The sequence below is a fragment of the Neoarius graeffei genome, chromosome 4, assembly GCF_027579695.1.
Source record: "Neoarius graeffei isolate fNeoGra1 chromosome 4, fNeoGra1.pri, whole genome shotgun sequence".
Taxonomy (NCBI): Eukaryota; Metazoa; Chordata; class Actinopteri; order Siluriformes; family Ariidae; genus Neoarius; species Neoarius graeffei.
The window spans coordinates 116,350,917-116,377,227 of NC_083572.1; the positions used below are offsets into that span (position 1 = coordinate 116,350,917).

A 26,311-nucleotide genomic window follows, 5' to 3' on the forward strand; every position below is an offset into this window, starting at 1 on the left:
TTTACTTGTTGCTTGCTTTTCAGCTTCACTGGTATCATTCACTTGCGCGCGCACACACACACACACACACACACACACGCACACGTGCTCTGGTTGGGAGAGATTCCCTCTCTTCACTCTCCCTCCTTTTCTATCCTCCATCGTCACTGCGACAAACACACACACACACACACACACACACACACCACATCACTCAACAACAGGTGTACTGACTTTGCCACTCAGCTTCCCTGGCCCCGCCCTTCATTAACTAACTGATGCTTAGCCACGCCCCCGCTGCAACACATGCTAACACACAGTAACACCTTAACACACAGTAACACACACACACACACACCCTATATTTCACTGAAAACAGTACAAAGACAACATATCAAATGCTGAAACCACTGCAAATCCCAATGTAATTTCTTTTCATCCTCGTAAGTGTAGAACTGTGATACATAAATACTCATTTCTCATGAGAACCACTAGAATTTGGAACTCTCTTCCTGAACATTTTAGGTTAACCCAGATTTCTCTCATACAGTTTAAATTCTTGTTACAAGCATACTATCATGATGCACTTATCTCTGTGTATAACGTAGAAGACCTGTGGAAAACTGTGTAGGTATCATACCGCCATCTTGTGTCAGAACTACAATTCCCAGTCCACTTCCGTGTGACCTACGTCACGCGTGGGCGGGATCATCTACGTCATCATACAAGGAAACATAAAACAATGGGACAACGCTTCCATCTTTGCTCTCTCACGTCTAGCTCCCGATGGATCTGGATGTATAAAGAGGCGCGCTCTCCACCCCAAAAAGACGTCTTCTTTCTTGCAAGATCCATCACTCAGCGCGATTTTGCTTCTTACCCTTGGCAAAGGTAAACTCTAGAGTCGCGCGATCTCTAAACTCAGCCTGAGTTACAACCGGTTTACTTGCATTAGAAGTGACGTCACGACTGCAGCCCAGGCAGTCAGAAGTTAAGAAGCGATTGAATCCTTTTTAACTCAAAAGCGCTGTGCATCTGATTCTGATCAGAGACTTTTCCTCACGAACGCTGAGATTCGGACCAAGAACCCTCTGCTTTTCACGGGAACCACCCAAGTGCTCCGCTGGACCCGGAAGTTTTCTCCGCCTCCATCACGAGCGGCTCACGTGCTCCCACGGCGAGGCCCGAGACTACACCGGCGAATAGTTCTTCATATCTTGCTAAAGGCAGGATTAAGTAAGATTTTGGCATTTGGGCATAATTAGGATAGTCTTAGGAATTTGCTTTTATTTGAAATAGTGTGAATTTAAACCCAGGTTTATCTGTTACACTGTTAGACACGCAGCGTGTTGATTTATTTTTGTTCTATGTTCTCTCAATTGTTTAATAGATAGGCTGCGCATGCTTCTCTCTCTCTCTTATTCTGACTAACACTAATTTCTTTATCATACATTTTGACCTTATCAAGGTTTCAGTGAGTTTGGTAATGTTATGAGTGTGGAATCTTTTTGTTACTGAGAACACGTGCTCACCAGGCCTGACCAGGCCTGATACACTTTAGATAGCTTCCCTTTGTCTTTAGCCACACGTGCTCAGTAGGCCTCATCAGGCCTAACAAACACACTTTAGCTAGGCTATAGGGCCTTTCACAAACACATACTAGCAACACAAGGCTAATCTAGGCCTCCACCACGTGTAGTTAGCTACACGAGGCTAAACACAGAGCTAATCCTTTGTTCTGTTTAGATAACATTCTTTTGTTTAGCTACCAACAAGCTAGGCCTCCACCACGTGTAGTTAGCTACACGAGGCTAAACACATGGTCAAGTCCTTCACACTCCCTCTCTCTCTCTCTCTCTCTCTCACACACACACACACACACACACACACACTTCACTGCTTGTATATATTGATTTATCTTTTTATCTTTGTATAATAAATTCATTTATTAAACAAACTGTGTTTATTTGTGTGAACAACATCTGAAGTCCCCAATTTTCTCAAAGAATTCAAAAAGGGTGCAAATGTTATATAATATGGTAAGTGATCTTAATAATTTTGGAAATGTACCATAATTTAGCTGTTTGGTAATTTATTATTAAGCACCAGGATTAATGGTATGATTCACTAAATGATTCCCTAAATGATTCATTGAACAATTCCCTAAACGATTCACTAAATGATTCATTGAACGATTCACTGAACGATTCACTTCAAATGAGAGTGATTCTATGGTATGATTCAATTCAAACGGGTCAAATTAAATGATTCAATGGGATTGATTCATTTTAATTATTGACCTTCAAAATTTAATGAGACTGATTTAACGAGATTGATCACTTAATATCAATAATTAACTGATTGCACCCACAGTTAAATTGGTGCCCCGTGTGAGGCGATTGGTTTGTTGACTTCTGGAATATTGTTCAACAACAAATAAACTATCAGTTTAATTCAGCAACTGCTAAGGTATATCCCCAGGTGTGTTAAAACGGTTAACAGTAGCCTGATAACCATATCACAAATACTCATAACCTATTTAATTTAGGACAAGAGAGCCTTTCCAAACAAACCTTATTAATTACATAATTAATAATGATTAAATTAATAATTAACTTGATTAATTATCTAGCATCCAGCCTAAGTAAAATGGCATCCCCTCATGTCTCAAAAATGGAAGACAACGCTCAAGACGTGTCTCTCCTTGAGGTCATCGCAGACCTCCTTCACTGCTCTGCCTCCGGAAAGGCAAACATTAAGAGCACGAGTGAGAGTGAATGCCAAAACAACATAGACAATTCAAACAAACATATGAGAGATCCAAAAAGAACAACTATTAGTGTCCAAGTGGCACTAGGTAAGCTATTCCTATCATACTTCCAAAATGCTGATTCAGAAATCAGATGCCTTCGCGGAGAGGTTGAAAGGCTGACCACCAGCAACGCCAAGCTGACAGCCGATCATAATGATTTACATAGGGAGTGTGAGCTCTTGAAGACCTCCCTTGATAATTGCACCAAACGGCTAGAGAAAGCCGAAATGGTTGCTAAGAGGGCTGCCCAGGAGCAGACCCCCCAAGAGCAGCGCGAGGGGCGTGAAAGACCCCCAACAATGCGCCAAAGCTCAGAGCGGGAAGAGGCGTCCGAACCGGACACCGTAAATGATCTGGTCGAGAACCAGACATCCCGCCAAACTCCATCAACTCGCTACACGACTCCGTCGTCGTCTAGCCAGGATGGAGCTGCCCTGCGCTCATCCCGAGCCCAGGCCCGTAGCACACCTAGGTCAGTGCGCTTCAGTCTCCCTGATCCATCTCCAGACGAATCAGACCACGCATCTCGTGCGAAGCGGGAGCGATTCCAGAGTAGCTCAGACAGTGAGTACTCAGAAGAGCCAAGAAGGTCGCACAAGGACGTGCACCAAACCCTTCGTTTACGGCAAATTGACCTACTTGCCAAAGATGTCGAACAATTCGATCCCGACAATCAAAGAACAAATGTGAATAACTATTTACGAGAAATTGATCGATGCCTGATGGACCTGCCGAACGCCACAACACGTGAAAAACTTAAACTAATCTGGAAGACCTCCAGTAGTAGCGTTCGTGCCTTTTTAGAGACACTACCCCCAAACATTCGCGATAGTTATTCGAAACTTCGCAATTACATGAGGGAAGAATATGCGCCATACACGGACGAAACCTCCGCGATATTGTGTGCATTACAAGTCAAACAAAAACGGTCTGAGGCGCCTCGTGAATATTACAGACGGCTACGTACTGCCTATTTCCAAGGTAGTAGCACACCAGGTTTGGAAGAAGATAGAGGTTTCATATCTCTCTTCTTACATAACCTCCACCCAAGCGTGCGGACCCATGTCACACTGACGTGTCGACAAGGTCGCTATTCGATGAGAGAAATTAGGCGACTAGCCCAAATGACCTGGGAGACCATCGTCAAAACCGCAAACGGAAACGATGATGACCCCAGAGTCCTTAGCCTCCAGGGTGAGGACAAGCCCCCGCTAGCCTTAGAAGGAGGTGAAGCACCGAAAGGGGGACCCACCTGGAAAAATTCCGGTCCAGCCCGATCCTTGCCGAGCCATCACAAGGGTGAGTGGAAAAATCGACAAGGTAAGGCCAGGAGGGACCGAGGGCGAGTCCACAGTGACTATGGCAATCGCCCATCACATGAAAAGGGTCATAGGGAACAAAACGGTTGGCAGCAAAACCGTCATCCCCGCTCTGACCAGAAACGGCAGAAGCGTTCCGACCGTAGCTCTAAAAGCAAGGGTAGAGACGACCAACACAGTGACTCAGACCAACCTGGTGAGTTCCACTCAGAGCTGGACTCTTTAAAAGCCCAGTTGGCTGAGATTAAAGAACTGTTACAGGAGACGTCAGACCCCTCAACAGAGAAAACAAAAGAGCCCAAGAAAAATGGCAAAAAGCTATTTGCTGGCATGACTAGGCCAGGAACCACGGGTATATCTCGTAAAAGGGGGAAGGAGATCTCTCTGAAACAGCAGGCGAGGGTCAGGATGTAGGGCCCCCCCTGGTGGCGAAGGCAAACACACAAGACGCACCTCTCATGTGCGCTAAAGTCTTCACCACCATTTCTCAGACACACGGCTCTCACAAGTCGACCCAATCCCAACCAAGCCCTGCGACATAAACTTAGTCAGCTTTACACAAAACAAAACCCCACAGTCGTTGGATCCCACAAAATATGCACAAAACTATTGCGACGAGATTAGTGCGAACACTGATCAACCAAGCGCCACGCGAGATCAAATTTCTGATTAACTTCAGTTCATGTCTTGGCACACTGAGTCCGGTGTCGAAACACCCGACATCGCGACTCCCCCTAGTGGCAAAAAAAAAAATCTCCCTCTATCCATCGACTCAGACACAGACACCCATTTCACTGCTGGTGTAATGGCTGCGCTGTGGAACATGTTAGGCGTCGAGGTGAAATTCCATATCGCGTACCACCCTCAATTTTCTGGTCAGGCTGAACGAGCCATTCAAACCGTTGTGAACATGCTGCGAAAGTATATCACAAACCATGGTAAAATTTGGGACGTGAAACTTCCCTTGGTGCTAAGGGCCATTCGGTCCACCCCTCATTGCGCCACTGAAGTCACACCCTATGGGATGATGACTGGGCGAGAGTCGGTTCTTCCCCCGCATCTCCTATACAAACCAGAGGCCATAAGCGTCGCGATTGCATACACCGCACATCAACATGTCGCCGACCTACGATGCCACCTACAGTCAACCTTTACAGGTGCCCAAAAGAATCTCGATTCGAGAGTAGAAGGACACAAAGCCTACTACGCTCGAATCTCAGAGAAGTTCCTACCACCCTGGTCGAGACCTTTCGATCGTGGGAAAACCGTTCCCCGTCGCGTATCACATTAGGACATCTAGGCCTAATTAAACGCTTTCATATCGATTTCCACGATAATCGAATCAAACCTTTTGAACAGTCCTCACTCCAAAAGGGGGTGGACGACAGCTAGGCCCATCCTGTCCACCTAGTTTGTACGCATCACTCAACCATAAGCGTACACTAACATTCCCGGTCAGACTTCACCAACCCAATGAAGTAATAACCCGTCAGTATAACATGGTAGATAAAATACTAAAATCCGCTATTACTAGTGTGTATTCATCGCAAATACACCTGGCATATAGTCTTGGCAGTGCTATCCTCACTTTTGTGAATCCACAAAACTTAGAGATGTGCACCTTCACTAAAGACATCCACTGGGTCTGCCCAGGCAACCCATACATAACACTACACACCTAGCTAGATAAGATGGTCTGTGTCCCCGACAGCTAGCCGCAGTAGCGCACGCTTTCTAGCCAGACCCCCCACTGCTATCACCTTCCCAGAAGATTAGGTTTGCCAACCCAAACACTAATACTTCTTTCCTTCCTTCATTTCTTCTCTTTTCTTGTTTTTTTATGCCTAAGAAATTGAACACTACATGTTTCATGTTCCATGTTTAATTTTTTTGATGTGGTTTTGATCTAGTTAGTTAGATAGTGATTATATGCCCAAAATGCCCATAGTGATTATATTATGCCCAAAATGCCTCTGTCTCCAACTGTCTTACTGGAACTCACAAGTTTACAGTCTTCACAGGACACCATGGACTGCACAGGACAAGTCTACCTCAAGGACTATGGACACGGCGATGATACGATACGGTGCTCTCAGTGCTACGACTCCGTCATACCCCTGAGACCAAAAGGGGGACTGTAGGTATCATACCGCCATCTTGTGTCAGAACTACAATTCCCAGTCCACTTCCGTGTGACCTACGTCACGCGTGGGCGGGATCATCTACGTCATCATACAAGGAAACATAAAACAATGGGACAACGCTTCCATCTTTGCTCTCTCACGTCTAGCTCCCGATGGATCTGGATGTATAAAGAGGCGCGCTCTCCACCCCAAAAAGACGTCTTCTTTCTTGCAAGATCCATCACTCAGCGCGATTTTGCTTCTTACCCTTGGCAAAGGTAAACTCTAGAGTCGCGCGATCTCTAAACTCAGCCTGAGTTACAACCGGTTTACTTGCATTAGAAGTGACGTCACGACTGCAGCCCAGGCAGTCAGAAGTTAAGAAGCGATTGAATCCTTTTTAACTCAAAAGCGCTGTGCATCTGATTCTGATCAGAGACTTTTCCTCACGAACGCTGAGATTCGGACCAAGAACCCTCTGCTTTTCACGGGAACCACCCAAGTGCTCCGCTGGACCCGGAAGTTTTCTCCGCCTCCATCACGAGCGGCTCACGTGCTCCCACGGCGAGGCCCGAGACTACACCGGCGAATAGTTCTTCATATCTTGCTAAAGGCAGGATTAAGTAAGATTTTGGCATTTGGGCATAATTAGGATAGTCTTAGGAATTTGCTTTTATTTGAAATAGTGTGAATTTAAACCCAGGTTTATCTGTTACACTGTTAGACACGCAGCGTGTTGATTTATTTTTGTTCTATGTTCTCTCAATTGTTTAATAGATAGGCTGCGCATGCTTCTCTCTCTCTCTTATTCTGACTAACACTAATTTCTTTATCATACATTTTGACCTTATCAAGGTTTCAGTGAGTTTGGTAATGTTATGAGTGTGGAATCTTTTTGTTACTGAGAACACGTGCTCACCAGGCCTGACCAGGCCTGATACACTTTAGATAGCTTCCCTTTGTCTTTAGCCACACGTGCTCAGTAGGCCTCATCAGGCCTAACAAACACACTTTAGCTAGGCTATAGGGCCTTTCACAAACACATACTAGCAACACAAGGCTAATCTAGGCCTCCACCACGTGTAGTTAGCTACACGAGGCTAAACACAGAGCTAATCCTTTGTTCTGTTTAGATAACATTCTTTTGTTTAGCTACCAACAAGCTAGGCCTCCACCACGTGTAGTTAGCTACACGAGGCTAAACACATGGTCAAGTCCTTCACACTCCCTCTCTCTCTCTCTCTCTCTCACACACACACACACACACACACACACTTCACTGCTTGTATATATTGATTTATCTTTTTATCTTTGTATAATAAATTCATTTATTAAACAAACTGTGTTTATTTGTGTGAACAACATCTGAAGTCCCCAATTTTCTCAAAGAATTCAAAAAGGGTGCAAATGTTATATAATATGGTAAGTGATCTTAATAATTTTGGAAATGTACCATAATTTAGCTGTTTGGTAATTTATTATTAAGCACCAGGATTAATGGTATGATTCACTAAATGATTCCCTAAATGATTCATTGAACAATTCCCTAAACGATTCACTAAATGATTCATTGAACGATTCACTGAACGATTCACTTCAAATGAGAGTGATTCTATGGTATGATTCAATTCAAACGGGTCAAATTAAATGATTCAATGGGATTGATTCATTTTAATTATTGACCTTCAAAATTTAATGAGACTGATTTAACGAGATTGATCACTTAATATCAATAATTAACTGATTGCACCCACAACTGTCTGTGTGAAGTGTAACAAGTCACACATCCCTACCAGCCCCATTACTTGTTTTTAGGTTAATGTTCAGATTTTTTCTCTTATCGCATTGCATTTTAATGTATGAGCATATCTATCCATCTTCTTTTGTTTTTATTAACCAGGCCCACAGTACAGTGGTGCTTGAAAGTTTGTGAACCCTTTAGAATTTTCTACATTTCTGCATAAATATGACCTAAAACATCATCAGATTTTCACACAAGTCCTAAAAGTAGATAAAGAGAACCCAGTTAAACAAATGAGACAAAAATATTATACTTGGTCATTTATTTATTGAGGAAAATGATCCAATATTACATATCTGTGAGTGGCAAAAGTATGTGAACCTCTAGGATTAGCAGTTAATTTGAAGGTGAATTAGAGTCAGGTGTTTTCAATCAATGGGATGACAATCAGGTGTGAGTGGGCACCCTGTTTTATTTAAAGAACAGGGATCTATCAAAGTCTGATCTTCACAACACATGTTTGTGGAAGTGTATCATGGCACGAACAAAGGAGATTTCTGAGGACCTCAGAAAAAGCGTTGTTGATGCTCATCAGGCTGGAAAAAGTTACAAAACCATCTCTAAAGAGTTTGGACTCCACCAATCCACAGTCAGACAGATTGTGTACAAATGGAGGAAATTCAAGACCATTGTTACCCTCCCCAGGAGTGGTCAACCAACAAAGATCAATCCAAGAGCAAGGCGTGTAATAGTCGGCGAGGTCACAAAGGACCCCAGGGTAACTTCTAAGCAATTGAAGGCCTATTGGTTGGACTGCCTGGTTGGTAGTATCAGAAAAAAAAAAAAAAGCAGTTGTTTTTATTTGGTGATCCTCGTAGAATTTGTTTATGGGATGTTCTTTGGAGCTACAGGAAGGTTATCCTTGTAATTTGTTTACGAGGATCACCAAATAAAAACAACTGTTTTTTTTTTTTCTGATACTACCAACCAGGCAGTCCAACCAATCAAACTAATCAATTAAAAGAGACGCCTTACCTGATTGGAAAGTATCATCCCGGATGAGCCCCCAAATTGTTAGGTTCAACCCAGTTAGAAGGTCAGCGTCTCAAGACCACCGCCCTCGTGCCACCCAGAGCTCTGGAGGTCAGTCGCAAAGAAAGACAGGAACCCCAATGTAGTTCACATCTTTATTCGCAAGTTCCCCAATTGGACAGGAATACAGAGGGTTATTATATGTGGATATTATCTGATGAAATGACATCACTGTTTGATATCTAGGTGTGTATGTGCATATGGGGGGGGGTGTGAGTGAGTGACATCATTTTGATTATCTGTGTCTATTGTGTGTGTGTGTGTGTGTGTGTGTGTGTGTGTGTGTGTATGAGCAGGTCTTAATTACTTCATTGTTCAGACATCTTAAAGGTCATTGCTTACGTACCCCCCTTCAGGTCAGGGCACTATGTACTTAAAGATAATATATCTAGTCTACAAAGTCTAGTCAAAGAAAAATACATCAGACATTAATACCAATTTAAATAGCAATAGTTTTAAAGGATCTAAAAGCTAAAAGATGAAAAGCTAAAAATATTAAAATCATAGCTCTTAACACATGAATGTGTGTCTTGTGCTAAGTCAGCAAATTACATCTTGATTTCAGCAATATGTAGTAAGACAATCATAAGCAAAATAAACAATTTTAACAAAGATATGTTATAAATATATGTTGTATGTTATAAACAAAATAAGAACAAACTTAAACAAAACAGTCATACGAAAAATAAGAAAAATAAGAATATGTCTGGCAAAGCAAAGAAATGCTACTTCACCGGAGGACAGGATTCAGGATTAAACTCATAAAATCTTTAACATTAGAATCATAAAGTCTTAACAATCCTAAATTATATTCTGTAATTATAAAACTACATTCAATCCTTGGATATGCAGCTGTGAGTGTGTGTTGGTGTGTCTGACATCATATGTAGACCTCCAGGCGCCGTTTAGACACATATCTGAGCAATAATACACATTTCATATCAAACATAAACAAAATGTTCCCAAACAATGTCCAGCCGAGACAGAAGGTCATTTTAACTGAATCCTTAATTTTGTCACAAATATATTACTGCCTTCTTGGTCAAGAATAATACTTATATAAACCTAACAATCCCCCCCTTTGATAATAATGATACTATTATCAATAATGCACCAAATGTTTTAAATGGGAGACAGGTCTGGACTGCAACAAGCCAGTTTAACACCCAGACTCTTTTACTATGGAGCCATGCGGTTTTAATATGTGCAGAAAGCGGTTTGGCATTGTCTTGCTGAAAGAAGCAAGGCCTTCCCGGAAAAAGATTTTGTCTGGATGGCAGCATATTGCTCTGAAACGTGTGTATATATCATTCAGCATTAATGATGCTGTCCCAGATGTACAAACTACCCATATCGTGTGCACTAATGCCCCCTCATACCATCACAGATGCTGAATGCTTTTGAACTGTGCCCTGATAACAAGCTGGATGATCCCGCTTCTCTTTAGCCTGGAGGATGTGGGGTCCATGATTTCTAAAAAGAATTTCTACTTTTGATTCGTCAGACCTCGGGACAGTTTTCCACTTCGCCTCAGTCCATCGTAAAAGAGCTCGGGCCCAGAGAAGGTGGTGGAGTTTCTTCCATTTGTGGATGCAGTGATGAACTGTTTTCACAGACAATGGTTTTCTGAAGTGTTCCTGAGCCCATGCAGTGATTACCACTACAGAGTCATGTCTGTTTTTAATGCAGTGTCTCCTGAGGCCCCGAAAGTCATAGGGCATCCAATAAGAAAACACCCTTACAGGTTTCACTGTCATCGCCCACTTGAGTGTTGAAGGCCCTCATTGAATAATAGAATCCCCAGAGGGTGCACCCTCCAGCACCCCCACCACCATCAAGGATTAAAGATTCTAAGAAGGCCGGATACTCTGAACAGTTGTCAACACATAAGCACAAACAACAGACAGAGCACATTCCCAACTTGAAGGCACAGGGAAGCAACCCTCTTTTTCACCAGGGAAAATTTTAATGTATGAGCGCTGAACTGAAGAGCAATAAGGATATCCAGACCTGCCCACTGCTTCTCACCCAGGGCAACTCCAGAGTGGTATAGAGTCCAGCCCCTCTCCAGGAGATTGGTTTTTGAATTTGGACTGTGTGTTGTGAGCCCAACTATATTAAACCAGTATCTCTCAACTTCATACATAAGTTCAGGCTTCTTCCCCTCCAGAGTTAACATTCATTGTTCTTAAAACCAGTTTCAGCAGCTGTGGATTGGATCCCACCTTTGGCTGCTGCCAATCCACAGTGCACCGGGCCCCTAAGGGCCTTAATGCAGGTGGTGGGCCCACAGGAGTGCAGACCCCTGTAGCTCTTTCGGGCTGAACCCGGCCAGGCCCCATGGGTAACGACTCGACCACCAGGTGCTCTCCAACGAGCCCCCTCCCCAGGCCTGGCTCCAGGGCAAGGCCCCAGTATCCCTGTTCTGGGTGAGGCTTCGTGCTTCCCTGAATTATTCCTTTTCATAGAGGTCTTTCAAATCACACTTAGTCTTGCCCGTCACCTAGGACCAGTTTGCTTTGGGAGACCCAACATTGCTCCGAGGATCACTCGGGCATTCAAACCCTTCAACCACAGTAGGGTGGTGATTCATGGAAAGGCAAGAGATGATACTGACATGAATAAAATATTACATTTTAATACATTTATTTTGTAATTATAAATGTATTGACATTGCTGTGGTTTGGACCAGGATTTATAATAGGAGGTATAATTTTCCCCCTCTATCCGCTAACAAATTAGTGTCATCACATCCTTCTGCTGTCTGACCATTTCAGATCCACCTGAAATGTACGAGTGTGTTGCTCTACAAAAAAAGCATGCCAAACAATTGTAATTTTATTTTTTGTATATTTGTATCTTTTACTAATTTGTATATTATATATTTCCTCGGGCGGCACGGTGGTGTAGTGGTTAGCGCTGTCGCCTCACAGCAAGAAGGTCCGGGTTCGAGCCCCGGGGCCGGCGACGGCCTTTCTGTGCGGAGTTTGCATGTTCTCCCCGTGTCCGCGTGGGTTTCCTCCGGGTGCTCCGGTTTCCCCCACAGTCCAAAGACATGCAGGTTAGGTTAACTGGTGACTCTAAATTGAGCGTAGGTGTGAATGTGAGTGTGAATGGTTGTCTGTGTCTATGTGTCAGCCCTGTGATGACCTGGCGACTTGTCCAGGGTGAACCCCGCCTTTCGCCCGTAGTCAGCTGGGATAGGATCCAGCTCGCCTGCGACCCTGTAGAACAGGATAAAGCGGCTACAGATAATGAGATGAGATGAGATATATTTCCTCATCCCTTTAAAATTACCTTCTGGTTACTCCAGTGACAGCACAACATACAACTTGCTTCTGAATTGTTTTAGACGTGAGTGCGATTTACATCAAGCACGGCACACAAGCTACGGCTCTGCTGTGAGTTCTGTATAGCGTGCAAAATACTGAGCAGTAGTTGGGCACGATGGACCGTTTCAGTATTATTTTTACCAAACTCATTGTGAATATTAAAACAGGAAACTCACAACACACAAGCAAAATTCATCTCACCAGTATTTTACACTGTGATATTCAAAACCATGAAATTCTGTCTCATGCCTAAGAAACAGTTTCACTTGAGTCACTCTTGGAATGGAACCTGCTTTGGGAATGTAGAATGTCAGATTACTGGCAGGGAGAGAGCCTGAGGTGAGTGTGTGAGATGGAAAGCTTTGGAACAGATCTAGTCTGACATGCATCCATATACTGTACAGACTCCAGTAACAAATCTTTAGTTCAAGGACAATCTCTCTCTCCCTCTGGAGATCCCACAGGAGATAGTCCTCAGGCAGGTGTGGAGACACTCTCCCAGGCTGATGGCCTCACAGTTGGAAATTTTCTCAGTCGACAAGAGGGTTGTCCCATCAGGAAAAGCAGAAGGATAGTGAATGAACATATAAGTCTTCATACTGGGGCACCACTGTTTCTTAGCAGAACGTATCAAATATACCTGAGTATTTATGTATTGAAAGATTTTGTGTGTGTGTGTGTGTGTGTGTGTGTGTGTGTGTGTGTGTGTGTGTGTGTGTGTGTGTGTGTGAGAGAGAGAGAGAGAGAGAAACCATGATCTTTACATCCTGTGGGTTTCTGAGTGCTTCAGATTTCACAAACAATAATTCATACATGCGCACACACACACACACACACACACACACACACACACACACACACATTGTCATGTCTGCCTTTTCCAGCTGGAGTGTCGCTCATCACAGTTTACACTCTCACCGGTGTTTAATCTCTCTCTCTCTCTCTCTCTCTCTCTCTCTCTCTTTCTCAGACTGTCTGTTCAGACTGTGTCCCATGAACAGATATTCAGCACAGAAACAGTTTTGGAAAGCTGCCAAACCAGGAGGAACGAGTACTACTGACACTGTCCTGCTCAATAAGCTACACGTGAGCATGCTAGTTACCCGAGCTAACATTAGATAACTACAAGCTGTGGCTTTGATTAATGTTATTTAGCTAGCGGTTCTGTTGGATAAAGCTGTGTTGACTAATGGATTAAGGATATTCTGATTTGGTGCTTTGCTGTGATATTGATATGGCTAGTTCCTTCATTTCAGTTTTATGTTGGTATTTTTCTGGCTAGCTCTGCCCCTTAAACCTTAAAGGCAGTCCCCTGTGAATGGACTGGAACAGCAAGGACACTGAAGACATTTGGGTTTGAGATCCAAAGATGAATATGAAACGATAGATCAGAATTTCAGTTTTATTTTCCTGATATTTACATCTAGATGTGTTAAACAACTTAGAAAACAATGCCTATTTTTTTGAGCCCACCCATTTTTCAAGTAATCAAAAATATTAGAATACGTGACTGACAGGTGGTGTTTTTTTTAATTTAAATAAACATTTTATTAGCATTTTAGGAACCATCACAAAACAGTATAGTGGCATGAAGTGCTTCTACAATGAACCCATCCAGCCGCTCCCCTTCCCTCTACCACCTCCCACCACACCCTCAACCCCCCACCACCTCCCACTACACCTTCACTGTTCCTCACTGTCCTGCCAAAATGTAGGATTCAGCCACTGTCTTGTATTAATCATCTCACCCAGGTTATCATTTTGGGGAAAGGGAGGTCTGACCCAACAGGTGTGATCAGGGGCTGCCAGTGACTGTAAAATTTGTCTGTCGAACCCCGTGTGGAGAATTTGATCTTTTCCAGCTCCAAACATTGACCTTGTATCACACAGAGTTGGTGATGGGGTCAGTGGATTCTTCCATAATAAAAGTATTCTCTCATGAGCTATTAGAGCAGTGAATGAGATTACATTTGCTTGCTTTTTTACATATATATATATATATATATATATATATATATATATATATATATAATATATGCCAGCTTCAATAGACCAAATATATCAATCTGTGGGGATGGATCGATTACTTGTTCTAATTTTTAGAACAATTAGTTATTACTTGTTCTAACATATGAGTGAGATCACACGGAGCCTGGGAACATCTGTCACAAGTGGTAGCCATGTTCGGTTTTATCTGGGTGAATCTGGATTTACTGAAGCATGCCCTATGAACTACTGTCAATTATGAGTTTCAGTTTTCACAAGATGAACAAGATTTTTCTTTCAGTGCCTTAGACCACCAATCATCAGACATGGTAATGGCCAGTTCAGTTTTCCAGCAGAAGTGTATCAGGGGCTAGAAGGTCATGTAAGATTAAACATGCTGCCTTGTCATTTTTATCCCCTGCTGACCGAAAGGCCCGAAGGGGGATTATGTCGTGATGATGTCCGTCTGTCCGTCCATCCGTCTGTCCCGGGAAGGGTGCTCACTTTCTGAAATCAACTCCTCTCACAATGTTTGGAGGAATTTCACGAAACTTGACAGGATTCTTTGGTATATGTCGGTAATACACATATTGCGATTTTGTTCAATTCAGTCGCATTTTACCAGAGTTATGGCGTAGTTGCCAGCGGTGGATGTTGTGCTCTCAGAGCACTCTTGTTGTCACTAGGAGAAGGTTATCAATACCAAAGAGGGCGGGGCATCTGGAAATTAAGGTGTGTTTGATTTGAGGAAATGCCAAATTTGAAAGTACTTAAAAAGTTCAGATTGTTGTAGGTTGAAGGCAATACACTGCTGCGTGAAGCTGGAGAATGTGCCTCCACCCGAGTAATCACCAGTTGTACTAAGGCCTTGTATGTCCCATAGAGAGAGAGAGTCTGACATTCATCTTGTTGAGTAGCTCATAATTACATATTGGGCTATTAAGGGGGAATGAAAGCAAACTGTTGCTTGATTTGTTGCCAGATTGTCAAAGTGGATATGACTGTTGGTTTATCTGTGTGCTGTTTGGGTGTAAATCTGCTGGCGTGGCATACCAGAGATTTTAAAGCGGAGGAATGCGATTCTAGCTGGCACCACTGAGCTTCAGGATAGAAAGCCCAGTGTATAATTTATTGTATGCTGGCTGCCCAGTAGTAAAGTAGCAAACTTGTTAACCCCAAACCTCCCTCCAATCTATTCATCTGTAATAAGGATGTTTGAAGCCTTGGAGATGTATTGCCCCATATAAAACAGGAGAATACACCATCAGTGCTACTAAAGAAGGACCTGAGGCAAACATTGAAATAGATACATTACAGGCATTTAGCAGACACTCTTATCCAGAGTGACATACAACAAACACAGAGCAGCCTGGGGTTAGGTGCCTTGCTCAAGGGCACTTTAGCCATTCTTGCTGGTCCAGGAAATCAAACCAGCAACCTTTTGGTCCCAAATCTGCTTTTCTAACCATTAGGCCATGGCTTCCCCACAGGTCGTGGAACAATATTCACCTTAATACATTGCATTCTTCCAGCCAATGTGGTCTGTATGCTGTTCCACTTTTGAAGATCATCTTTAATTTTTGTTGTTAGTCAATACTCGAAAAACTGCATGTCTGATCGTCTGAGACGACTAAAGTATGTGCAAGAACGAGTAAAACTTTTGTCATCCAATCGGACAATTACCATTAAAGTTAGTGCTGGCAACCTAAGCAACACAGGCAACCACTCCGTGATGCAGGTTTGAACTGTCAGTCCGGCAGTAGCATATTTCAATTATTATTAATGTTATTCTGCAAAGTGAATCACGCATCATGACATCTGACTCCTCAAAACAAAGTTCACCTGTGTCTATCGAAAATCTTGTTTTTATGGACTGGTTCCTGTATAAAATTAATCCTACCAAGCATCAGAGACATTTTTTAACTTATTTTTTATTAATCAAAAGCAGTCAATATAGACAATCAGCAACCATACATACTAGAGAGACAGTAATATGATGAAAACATATAGACCGTAAAAACAAAACAAAAACCAAACAACAACACCTATATGAGGGATTCCACGCTTATGGGTACTGAAATGGGGACATGAACTTATTTTTAAAAATTCACCTAAAACCGTTTCTTTTTTTTACCATCAGGTCACAAAACATGTAATCTTTAATGAATGATATGTTAAAAGATAACTTTAATTTTCTGAGATGTAATAAAAACATATTTATATGCCAAAGTCAGAATGTAACAGAAGTGTTGTGGACATACCGTAAAATACCAAATAATAGCCGAGTTCCAATTAACCGCCGAGTTCCCTTTAACGGCCGGGTGTACGCGTGTGTTGTGACAAATAAAGGCCGGTTCCGAATACTCGCCGGGGTCTAAAAAAAAAAAAAAAAAGCGTCCGAACGTTCTATCTAGAATCTTGAGGCCCAGCACTTTTCTGGTTTTCTGGGGTTTAAACGATTTTGCATTGCATAGTTTTCTACCGAAACAATATGAATGAATGAATGAATGAATGAATGAAATTATTTCTATAATACTGTTTACAACATTTTGTTACGTGATAATAAACATGCCATTTCAATGTTATAATCTTGGTCTACCGTAATATTTCTTGAGGAATGCAACTCCGTAACTTTTGACAGATGTCTTAGCCACCCCTTTGGGTATACCCAACGAAAGCCAGCGTGTGTGGTGACATTGAGGACTGCGGGTTTCCAAGGTTGGACTGCTGCTTCTGTTAAACGACCTAAATTGCCGAATGCATGCGTCAAAGCACACACTGAGTTTTATTAAAGACCTTATACCATTTCACTTGCCCTTACCCATTCGGATCTGGAAGACACTTTACAAAAAAGGTGAGAGCGTTCTAACATGCATTTCAGTCTGCTCGCGGCCAATCTAATCCAAGGGGCCTTTTCAACAAGTGATCTGTCGTGCAAGTTGGGCAGAAGCACGCGTCAGGCAGGCAACATGTAGGCCTACAAGTCAGTAACCTATTCAACTAACTTTCATCCGAACTTTAAGTTTTCTACGGGGTCGAGCCACCGTACCAACTCACTCTGGGAATAGGCTCATATCGGCCAAATAGGGAGACGTCTTGGAGAGAAACGTGAGAATGCAAGATGACAGTATGTAGCCACTGCAGGTCACTTATTTTTCAGCATAAGAAAAAACCCTTTGGTTTGACACTTCGCACCCTAATTATGTTGCTTCAACGTCGCGCCCTCCATGCAATTTCAGATTGACAGACATCGCGAAGCGCAAAGGGTGGAGGCTGCATGGGTGAGGGTGATAGCAAGTGACCATAACTTTGCAGAGTAATTAAATCACAGTGCTGCGCACAGACAATGGTGTGGTTTCTTGATTATTTTGTAAAGCATGCGCTTAACTAGTCATTAACAGGAAAAGGTGTGTGATTTATCCTTTATCCACCCCGACTGTGCCATGCGAAGATGCATTCTGCGTCTTCAAAATTCCCCGAAGTCGGCACCGTGCTATCTGTAATCTAACTCTAAACAAACTGTAAGTTATACTGGTTAAAAGTAGGCCTATCTGAGAATGATTTTTTTCCCCGTTTTGAGGTAGATTTTGGGGAAGGTGTTTGTGAAGAAGGAATTAATCGCCTGTTCCAAATAGCTGCCTAGTCTCTAATACGCGCCGGGTCTCTTACGTGATTGAGACAAATAATCGCCCGAGCTATTATTTGGTATTTTACGGTATATATTCTCAATTTTAACAATGTAGAATTACTTTTTGAAACATAGGAAGGTGATGTTTTAGCAAATATAATTAATAAACATGTGTAGTAGAATAAACATACACATTCTTTCAATAAGATTAACATGGTATATAGCTAGATTGTAATTAATTTGTAACAGACGCGAGATGGACAATCGTAACAGAAGTAATGTAACAGACATCATTTTGGAACTCATAGGCTTGACTTTGGCATATAAATATGTTTTTATTACATCTCAGAAAATTAAAGTTAAAAGATAACATATCATTCATTACATGTTTTGTGACCTGATGGTAAAAAAAAGAAATGGTTTTAGGTGAATAAGTTCATGTCCCCATTTCAGTACCCATAAGCGTGGAATCACTCATATAGTTGCCTTACTTGATCTTTCCAAGACTGAAACGGAACAGTGGGTTTCAACCAATTTACAGTGATCCCTTTAACAGCTGCTACTAGGATGATTTGTAAGAGGTACATATCATCTCTATGTTCAAAGCCCTGAGGGACAGCTCTCAACAAAGCATACAGGGGCTCTTTAGGGATATCTATACGAAAGATATCAACCAGTGCGGAAAATATATCATCCCAGTATTTCTTCAGCTTTTCACAGGACTAGAAGGTATGAAGAAAGTTTGAATCAGCCTCGCCACAATCCCTCCAGCAAGAACTAGTGGTTGATGATCCATACTTCCCTGTTATGTGTGGGGTCCTAAAAAATCTAACTATCATTTTCCATCTGAATTCCCTCCAACTATTAGAACGTCACCTTATGTGCCTCTGTGCAAATTTCAACCCATGTGTCCGGAGAGATATCTAGATGAGGCTCCGTTTCCCATTTTAGTTTAATGTATAATGTATCACATGTTTCCATACTCTGGAGGCAATTATATAGACACGAAATAGTCTTTCTACCCAAGACACCAAGTTGACCCCCAATAAAATATTGTTCTGTTGCAGATGGTGAGAGAATTCTTTCAGAGTTCTCAAGTTTATTAAGAAACTGCCTAATTTGTAGAAATCTGAAGAAATCAGTATTTGGAAGTTCAAATTCTTCCTTGATTTGGGAAAAGGGCTTAACCCTGTTTGACTGAATTAACTGGTGAATGTAAATAAGGCCAGATCTAGCTCAGTGTTTGAACCCTGCATCTAGCTGTAATGGTTTAAAGTCAGGAGTAGATTTAATTAATGTTAGACTAGAGATGGAGTTTGCTAATTTGTACTTTATCTGTACTTCCCTCCATATCTGAGTTGTGTTTTTAGATCATATGCTTACCCTACAGGATTTCAGAGAAATACCTGAGAATACTAATTGTTGTAGTGTATATTCACACTGTGATACTTCTATATTCAACCATCTGGTGGAAACATCATTAGTAATCCAAGCCACCAAAGGCTTAAACTGTGCAGCCCAAAGATATAATTTCAGACAAGGTAGGGCAAGACCACCTTCAGACTTAGGGAGCTGTAGCGTTTTTAGTCGTACTCTTGGCCGCCTACCTCGCCATACAAATCGGGAAATCAACCGATCCAAAATATCAAAAATTGACTTCGGTACAGGAATAGGAAGCGTTTGAAATGGGTACAACAATCTTGGAAGAACATTCATACGGATGGATCCTATACGGCTTAGTAGGGACAGGGGGAGGGATGACCAACGGGCTAAGTCCTGTTTGATTTGCTTAATTATTTTATCATAATTTGCACTGTATAACTTGTCTTGTGTTGGTGTAATTACAATGCCAAGATATTTAATACCTTCATCAGGCCAACGAAAATCACTATTGTCCTTAATTTGTTTTGGAATACATTTATTTATATCTAATGCCTCTGTTTTGTTAACATTGATCTTATAGCCAAAGTAATGTCCGAATAGTTTAACAGTATCCATCAATGCAGGTATGGAACATGCCAAGTTTGATAGGTACAAAAGAACATCATTAGCATACAATGAGATTTTGTTTTGTTCTTCTCCTGCCATTAATCCAGCTATATTTCTACTATCTCTAATTATTTTGGCAAATGGCTCGATACAAAGGGCAAAGAGCCCAGGCGAGAGAGGGCAACCTTGGCGCGTACCTCTTTCAAGATTGAAAGGCTCTGATAAATGCCCATTGACCCTAACTGCAGCCCTAGGTTTAGAATAGAGGATGCGGATCCATGTAACAAACTTCTTACCAAATCCAAATCGCACCAAGGTTTGAAATAAATATTTCCATGACACACAGTCGAATGCTTTTTCCGCATCTAGGGATAAGACCATGGCTTCAGAAGTCTGGGTGGTTGCACAGGACATGACATTTAGCAGTCTGCGCACATTATTCCCTGAGTAGTGTCCTGGAATAAATCTAGTTTGATCTGGATGTATAATTTCAGAAATATATTTATTCAGTCTACGGGCCAACATAGATGAAAGTAGGCGCAGGTCCCCATTAAGGAGAGAAATGGGTCTATATGCACTGCATTCAGAGGGATCTTTACCATCTTTATGTAAGACTACTATAATGGCATCTCGCCACGATGGAGCAAGCGTCTTTTTTTCTTATATGCAGTCATATGCTTTTAGTAACAGAGGAGATAGTGTGTCTTTGAAAATTGTATAAAACTCGTTTACATACCCATCAGGGCCAGGGGTTTTATTATTTTTAAGATCTTTAATGACCTCCTCCAGTTCATTAGGGGCAATTGGCCTGTCCAATTCCTCTCTCGCACCATCAGGTAATTGCGTTACATTGATTTGGTCTCGAAATTTTTTTATCTCATTTTCACAAGTGGAGACCCCTGAATTGGAGTATAGAGACTTATAAAAGCCAGCAAATGCTTCAGAGATTTGTACTGGATCTGCCAACATTTTGGGAGGGTTGTTTGTTTTAATTTTTGTCACAACCCTAGAGGATTGTTGTTTTCTTAGTTGAAATGCAAGTAAACGGCTCGCCCTTGCCCCATGTTCATAGTATCTCTGCCTAGTAAATCGTAAACACCGCTCTGATTTGTCCGTAAGTAAAGAGTCTAGTAATCTGCGTGCTTCCATCAGTGATTTCGATATCTCTGTGGATTGTGTAATCTTATGTTGTTGCTCAAGATCCTCAATTTTACTTTCTAACTTTTTACGTTCACAATCTTTTCCCTTCTTTTTGGCGCTGCAAAAAGCTATAATACGACCCCTTAAATATGCCTTTGCACAATCCCATAATATTAATGGAGAGGTCTCTTGGCGAGAGTTTAGCTCCAAATAGTAGTCTAGCTCTGTTTTGACAAACTGCACAAAGTCTGGGTTATTAAGGAGGGATGTATTGAGTCTCCAAGTTTTTGATATGTTTCTTGCACCCAGGTGCCAATCCACAAGTACTGGGGAATGGTCCGAGAGAGTGGTTGGAAGTATTTTACACTCTGTAATTCTATGTATCTCCCCCCTAGGTGTAAACAGCAGGTCAATGCGTGAATAAGATGAGTGTCTGTTGGAATAAAATGTAAAGTCTTTGCCTTTTGGATGCTTGTATCGCCAGATATCTACCAAGCCCATTTCTTGACAATGGTGGTTAAGTGCTCTGCTCATCTTGACTCCTGACTTGGTTGATGATAATGGGGTTTTATCTTTAAGCTGAGACATTACACAATCCATATCACCGCCTGCAATGAGAACCCCAGAGCTTTTGTCTAAGATGAGACCAAATACTTTTCTTATGAATATTGGGTCATCTTCATCTCATCTCATTATCTGTAGCCGCTTTATCCTGTTCTACAGGGTCGCAGGCGAGCTGGATCCTATCCCAGCTGACTACGGGTGAAAGGCGGGGTTCACCCTGGACAAGTCGCCAGGTCATCACAGGGCTGACACATAGACACAGACAACCATTCACACTCACATTCACACCTACGCTCAATTTAGAGTCATCTTCATTAGGGGCGTAAATATTGCGCAAGGAGATATGCATACCATCAATTATTCCATTTAGTAATATACGTATATCTACCCTCAGAGTCTGCAAAGTGGGAGACATGAGTGAAATTCAGGCTGCTATTTATCAGTATTGCTACCCCTCGTTTTCTCCCTGATGCATGAGATGAGAAATAGACTTTGTTAGCCCATGTTCTACTAAGTTTGTCATGCTCAGCATCTGAAAGGTGTGTTTCCTGCAGAAATGCTGTTCCACAGTTAATTAGTTTCAGTTGGTGGAGAATTTTCTTTTTCTTCACAGGACTATGAAGGCCGTTTACATTATAACTAATTAAATTAACCCCATCACAGAGTACATACTGTATTTCAATGAGCTCCTTGAGAAATAATTGTAGAGCAAGTGTGGGGGGGTGATATCAAAATAAAAAAAATAGCAATGATCTGCTGATTGTACATATGTACCATGACTGTTTAAGGATAATAACAAAACAAACAAATACCCCAAAGAACCATGAGGTAGTAACAACAACGACAGTGCGTAACATTTCTTCATATCAACAAGTGAAAAGGAATTTCCAGGTAGCCTAAGCACTACCTGGGCCTTCAGCTTTAGATGTTCTCCGCTGGGCGGGAAGCTAATTCCCACTCTTACCACTATCAAGAGGTGCAAATGACCCCTGTCCCACGACCATACACATACTTAAACAGTATATTATGTAAAGTATGAAATGTTCAAAAGTGTTAGGCTATAGCTCTTGGCAGCAAATAGGCCTAAGTCATAAGAAAATTAAACAGCTCGAACTCTGATTAGAAGTGTGAAAGAATGGAATATGGTCATAAAGAGAAAAAAATAAAATAAAAATAATAATAGCCTAATAATGATAATAGGCTAATAAACACAAGATGCTATAATAAGGTTCGGGCTAGAATCGTCCCATATCAATAAACAAAAATGACAATAGGCCCCATTGTCCATTCAAGGCAAATTGTAGGCAGCCTGTATAACAACAATGCTGTATACTGGAATAGTAAAATAAGTCCCCTTAGTTCGCAATAGCAAGTGCGTTGTACACAAGGAGGGTAATCAAGTTACGGTCACTTAAAAGACAACGCTGCACTTTACTATATTTGAAACGGTCTCACCAAGTCCGCCGAGAAATCCTTCCATGACTTGAAGTAGGTTACGATCCACCCGTGCACGGCTACTCTTCCTGCCAGATACATTCCATCTCATGCGATGCAGGTCTTTCTTCAGACGTTCCTCTTCGGATAGTGCTGCGTTCATTCCCAGATGGTGCAGGCCGTCAGCCGCTTCCCATGCAGAGTTGAAGTTTAAAGTTTCTCCGTTCGTGAAGACCTTCAGCATTGCGGGGTAGGGACTCTGGAATTTGATCTGCTTGGCTTTCAGTTGTTTCTTGATATCTGCGTACTCCCTTCTTTTCCTCTGTAACGAGGGTGAATAGTCGTGATTCATCATGATTCGCTCTCCTTTGTATGTCGGATTCTTCTCCTGCCATGCCTTCTGAAGTATGAACTGCTTGGTCTTGAAACTGTTCAATTTTAGCACAAAAGACCTAGGGCTTGCAGCTGGATCAGTGGGCTTTCGCTGTAGGGACCTATGTGCACGTTCTAATCTTAACTCAAACTCGGCTGGTAATTTCAGGAGTTTATGGAGAAATTCTTCGATCCACTGAACTGTATCGCCTTCTTCAGAACCTTCTTTAATCCCGTAAATTCTCAGATTGTCCCGTCGCTGCGCATTTTCCAAGGCCTCGCACCTAGCCTCCAGTTGCCTATCTCGATGCAAGAGAAAGGAGACCAGCTGTGCATGTCGGGTGTGCCTGTCTTCCAGAGTACTCACACGATCCTCTGCCTCTGAAGCTCGGCCCCCTAGCCCTCGAACAGTCTGGTCTAACCTCGTCATTTGTTCGGAGAGCTTGTCAAGTATTTCGTTAACCTCTTGTCGAAATTTTTGAAGTTCAGTGATAATGGTGACGTTAATGTCACTATCAGGAGTCTGTTCGCTGAGTGGAACGTTGTTAGCATCAGTCGAGGCTAATTCCACCAGAGGAGCTCTGCTGTCGTCTTCGAAATACTTGGACTTTTCATCCTCCTGTGGTTTTGCCTGTCTCCCTCTGCATTGATTATGGGTCATGGCGGTATTAGAAACTAATTTAGCAAACCATAGGGGACAATGGTTTAATTTAAGTATATAAAAATGGTCAAAAGACGTGGAGCCACTCTCTCAGCAGCCATCTGGCTCGTGACGTCACCCGGAAGTCTCAGCATCAGAGACACTGACTGTATGCTCACTCTGTGCTAAGAGAGCAGGGAACCAGTCTAAAGTAGCTCGTCTCGTTTCATGGGAAATGCGTTAAAAAGTTTTGTTCATCAACATAACAATATATAAAAGTACAAAAAAATATTTTGAGGAAGCCATTCAAATTTCCTTGTTTTTAGTTATAATTCACTGAAGTATGCGTGTGTTCGAGTGTACTGGAAAAGCTCGGCTCAGAGGGGTCCACGTAATGATGTAATTACACCGATTGGCTAAGGGTGATGAGGGTCAAGGACATCGCGTGCCAGCAGCGCGGTTGAAGCGGGCAGGCGTCAAACTTGGAACTTTTATATTATGATTGGAGTTAATAATAAACGGTGTCACTGAATAATGTTCCTTACCTCTAACCAGTATATATATTACCATTTTTAAATTGTTTTTGATGGTTTCATATATTTCGCAATTAAATAATTTTTATTTTCTAAATATTTATCAACATACCACCATTGTGTCACGGGAACCTGTGATTGGTGGACAGCTGACAAAGGGTGTCTCCCATTGGTTGTAAATCATGACATAAAAATCATAAACACATACGGGACCCTCTAATTGGCAGTTCACATACTGAAACCAAGTGGAGATGTCGGGCATCTGTTGCTGTTGTCTGAAGAAAACTACAGCTAAAAAAGCTCTACTACCGGATTACTTAGAGCAGGGCTTTTCAAAGTGTGGGGCGCGCCCCCCCTGGGGGGCGCCAGAGTTCTTCAGGGGGGGCGCAACGTGAGGAGCCTTTACCAGAGACAAAATGGATCGATTTTTAGTACCTAAAGCTACAGTGAGTGAGGAGACAGAGTTTGGGCCAAGCAAAAAAACCCAAAGCCTCCAGGATGTTGCGATTTGCAACTTCAGCGCAAATTCAACCAATCCCCGCGAATTCAGGGCGGTGTTACAATTATATCCAATCACCGCAACTTTCCCGCAAATTTGACCAATCGTTGGCGTCGTCTTGAGGTGATGTCGACAAACTACCTTCCACCTTACTTCCGTGTATACGTTCAAGAGAAGCAGCATGCGCGCAGTGTTGCCAGATTGGTTTTAAGTGCATTTTGGCGGGTTTTGAACATATTTTGGGCTGGAAAACGTCAGCAGTATCTGGCAACATTGCATGATGTGCGAGTCAGTGTTTATGTAGGCTTAAATTCTGTTACTGAAAGTGTGTGATGTTTACAGTGAAGCACTGTGTGCACTTTATTTTTTTTTTTACTTAATACAAGAAATTAATGGCTGCCAACATTTTTGCCAAAATGGTATTTTATTTTCCATTGTTTAGGCAGCTTCAGCATCATACTGTGAGATTCTGTTCAAATTGTTTTTTTTTTCCTTCTATGAAGCCTGAGCCATTTATTTTATTAGTTTATAATTATTGTTTAATTTAGTCTTCAGGAGAGACTGCCTGCACACAGCACTAGTATTAATAGTTTTTTTCTTACATGAAAGCTGAGGCATTTATATTATATTTTAAGGTAACTTCATGTTGTGCTGTGAGGTTCTCTGCACTTTAACTTTAGAACCAACAGGAGCATTTGGATAAGTAAAGCCTATTTTTCTGCATTTTTGTAGTCCTGGTAATCTTTTATATTGGTAAAGTTGTTTATAGGACCATTTCTCAGTGTCTTTGTTTTTTAATCAATACTTTTTCAGTAATAACTTAATATTTAACATATCACCCAATTTTAATCACAAAAAGAGAAAATCGCAACAATTTCTCGCAACTTTCACTTCCTCCCGCAATGTAATCGCAACAAAAACCTAAAAAACACCGCAACTTTCATCACAATTTTTTTGGAAAACCCCCGCAACATCAGACATTTTAGCCCGCAACAATCACAAAAAAGGCCCGCAGAATCCTGGGGGACTGGAAAAAGAAGGCAGTATGACCACGATTATTTAAAGTTTGGATTTTCATGGACTGGATCTGAAGATGCTCCACTGCCACAGTGTGTTGTCTGCCAAGAG

General features: G+C 41.9%; 1 protein-coding gene across 13 annotated transcripts in view; it reads left to right on the forward strand.

Moving 5' to 3' along the window:
* The window catches only part of itpr1a (inositol 1,4,5-trisphosphate receptor, type 1a), a 209,600-nt gene that overhangs the window by 36,185 nt on the left and 147,104 nt on the right, over positions 1-26,311 (forward strand). For 12 of the 13 annotated variants that reach the window (XM_060920238.1, XM_060920239.1, XM_060920241.1 and 9 more), the window contains one exon: positions 13,369-13,484. In XM_060920238.1, coding sequence (XP_060776221.1) covers positions 13,369-13,484 — 116 coding nt within the window. Of the gene's footprint in view, positions 1-13,368; positions 13,485-13,680; positions 13,753-26,311 lie in introns of those variants that run through there. The other variant, XM_060920247.1, reaches the window with a different exon arrangement.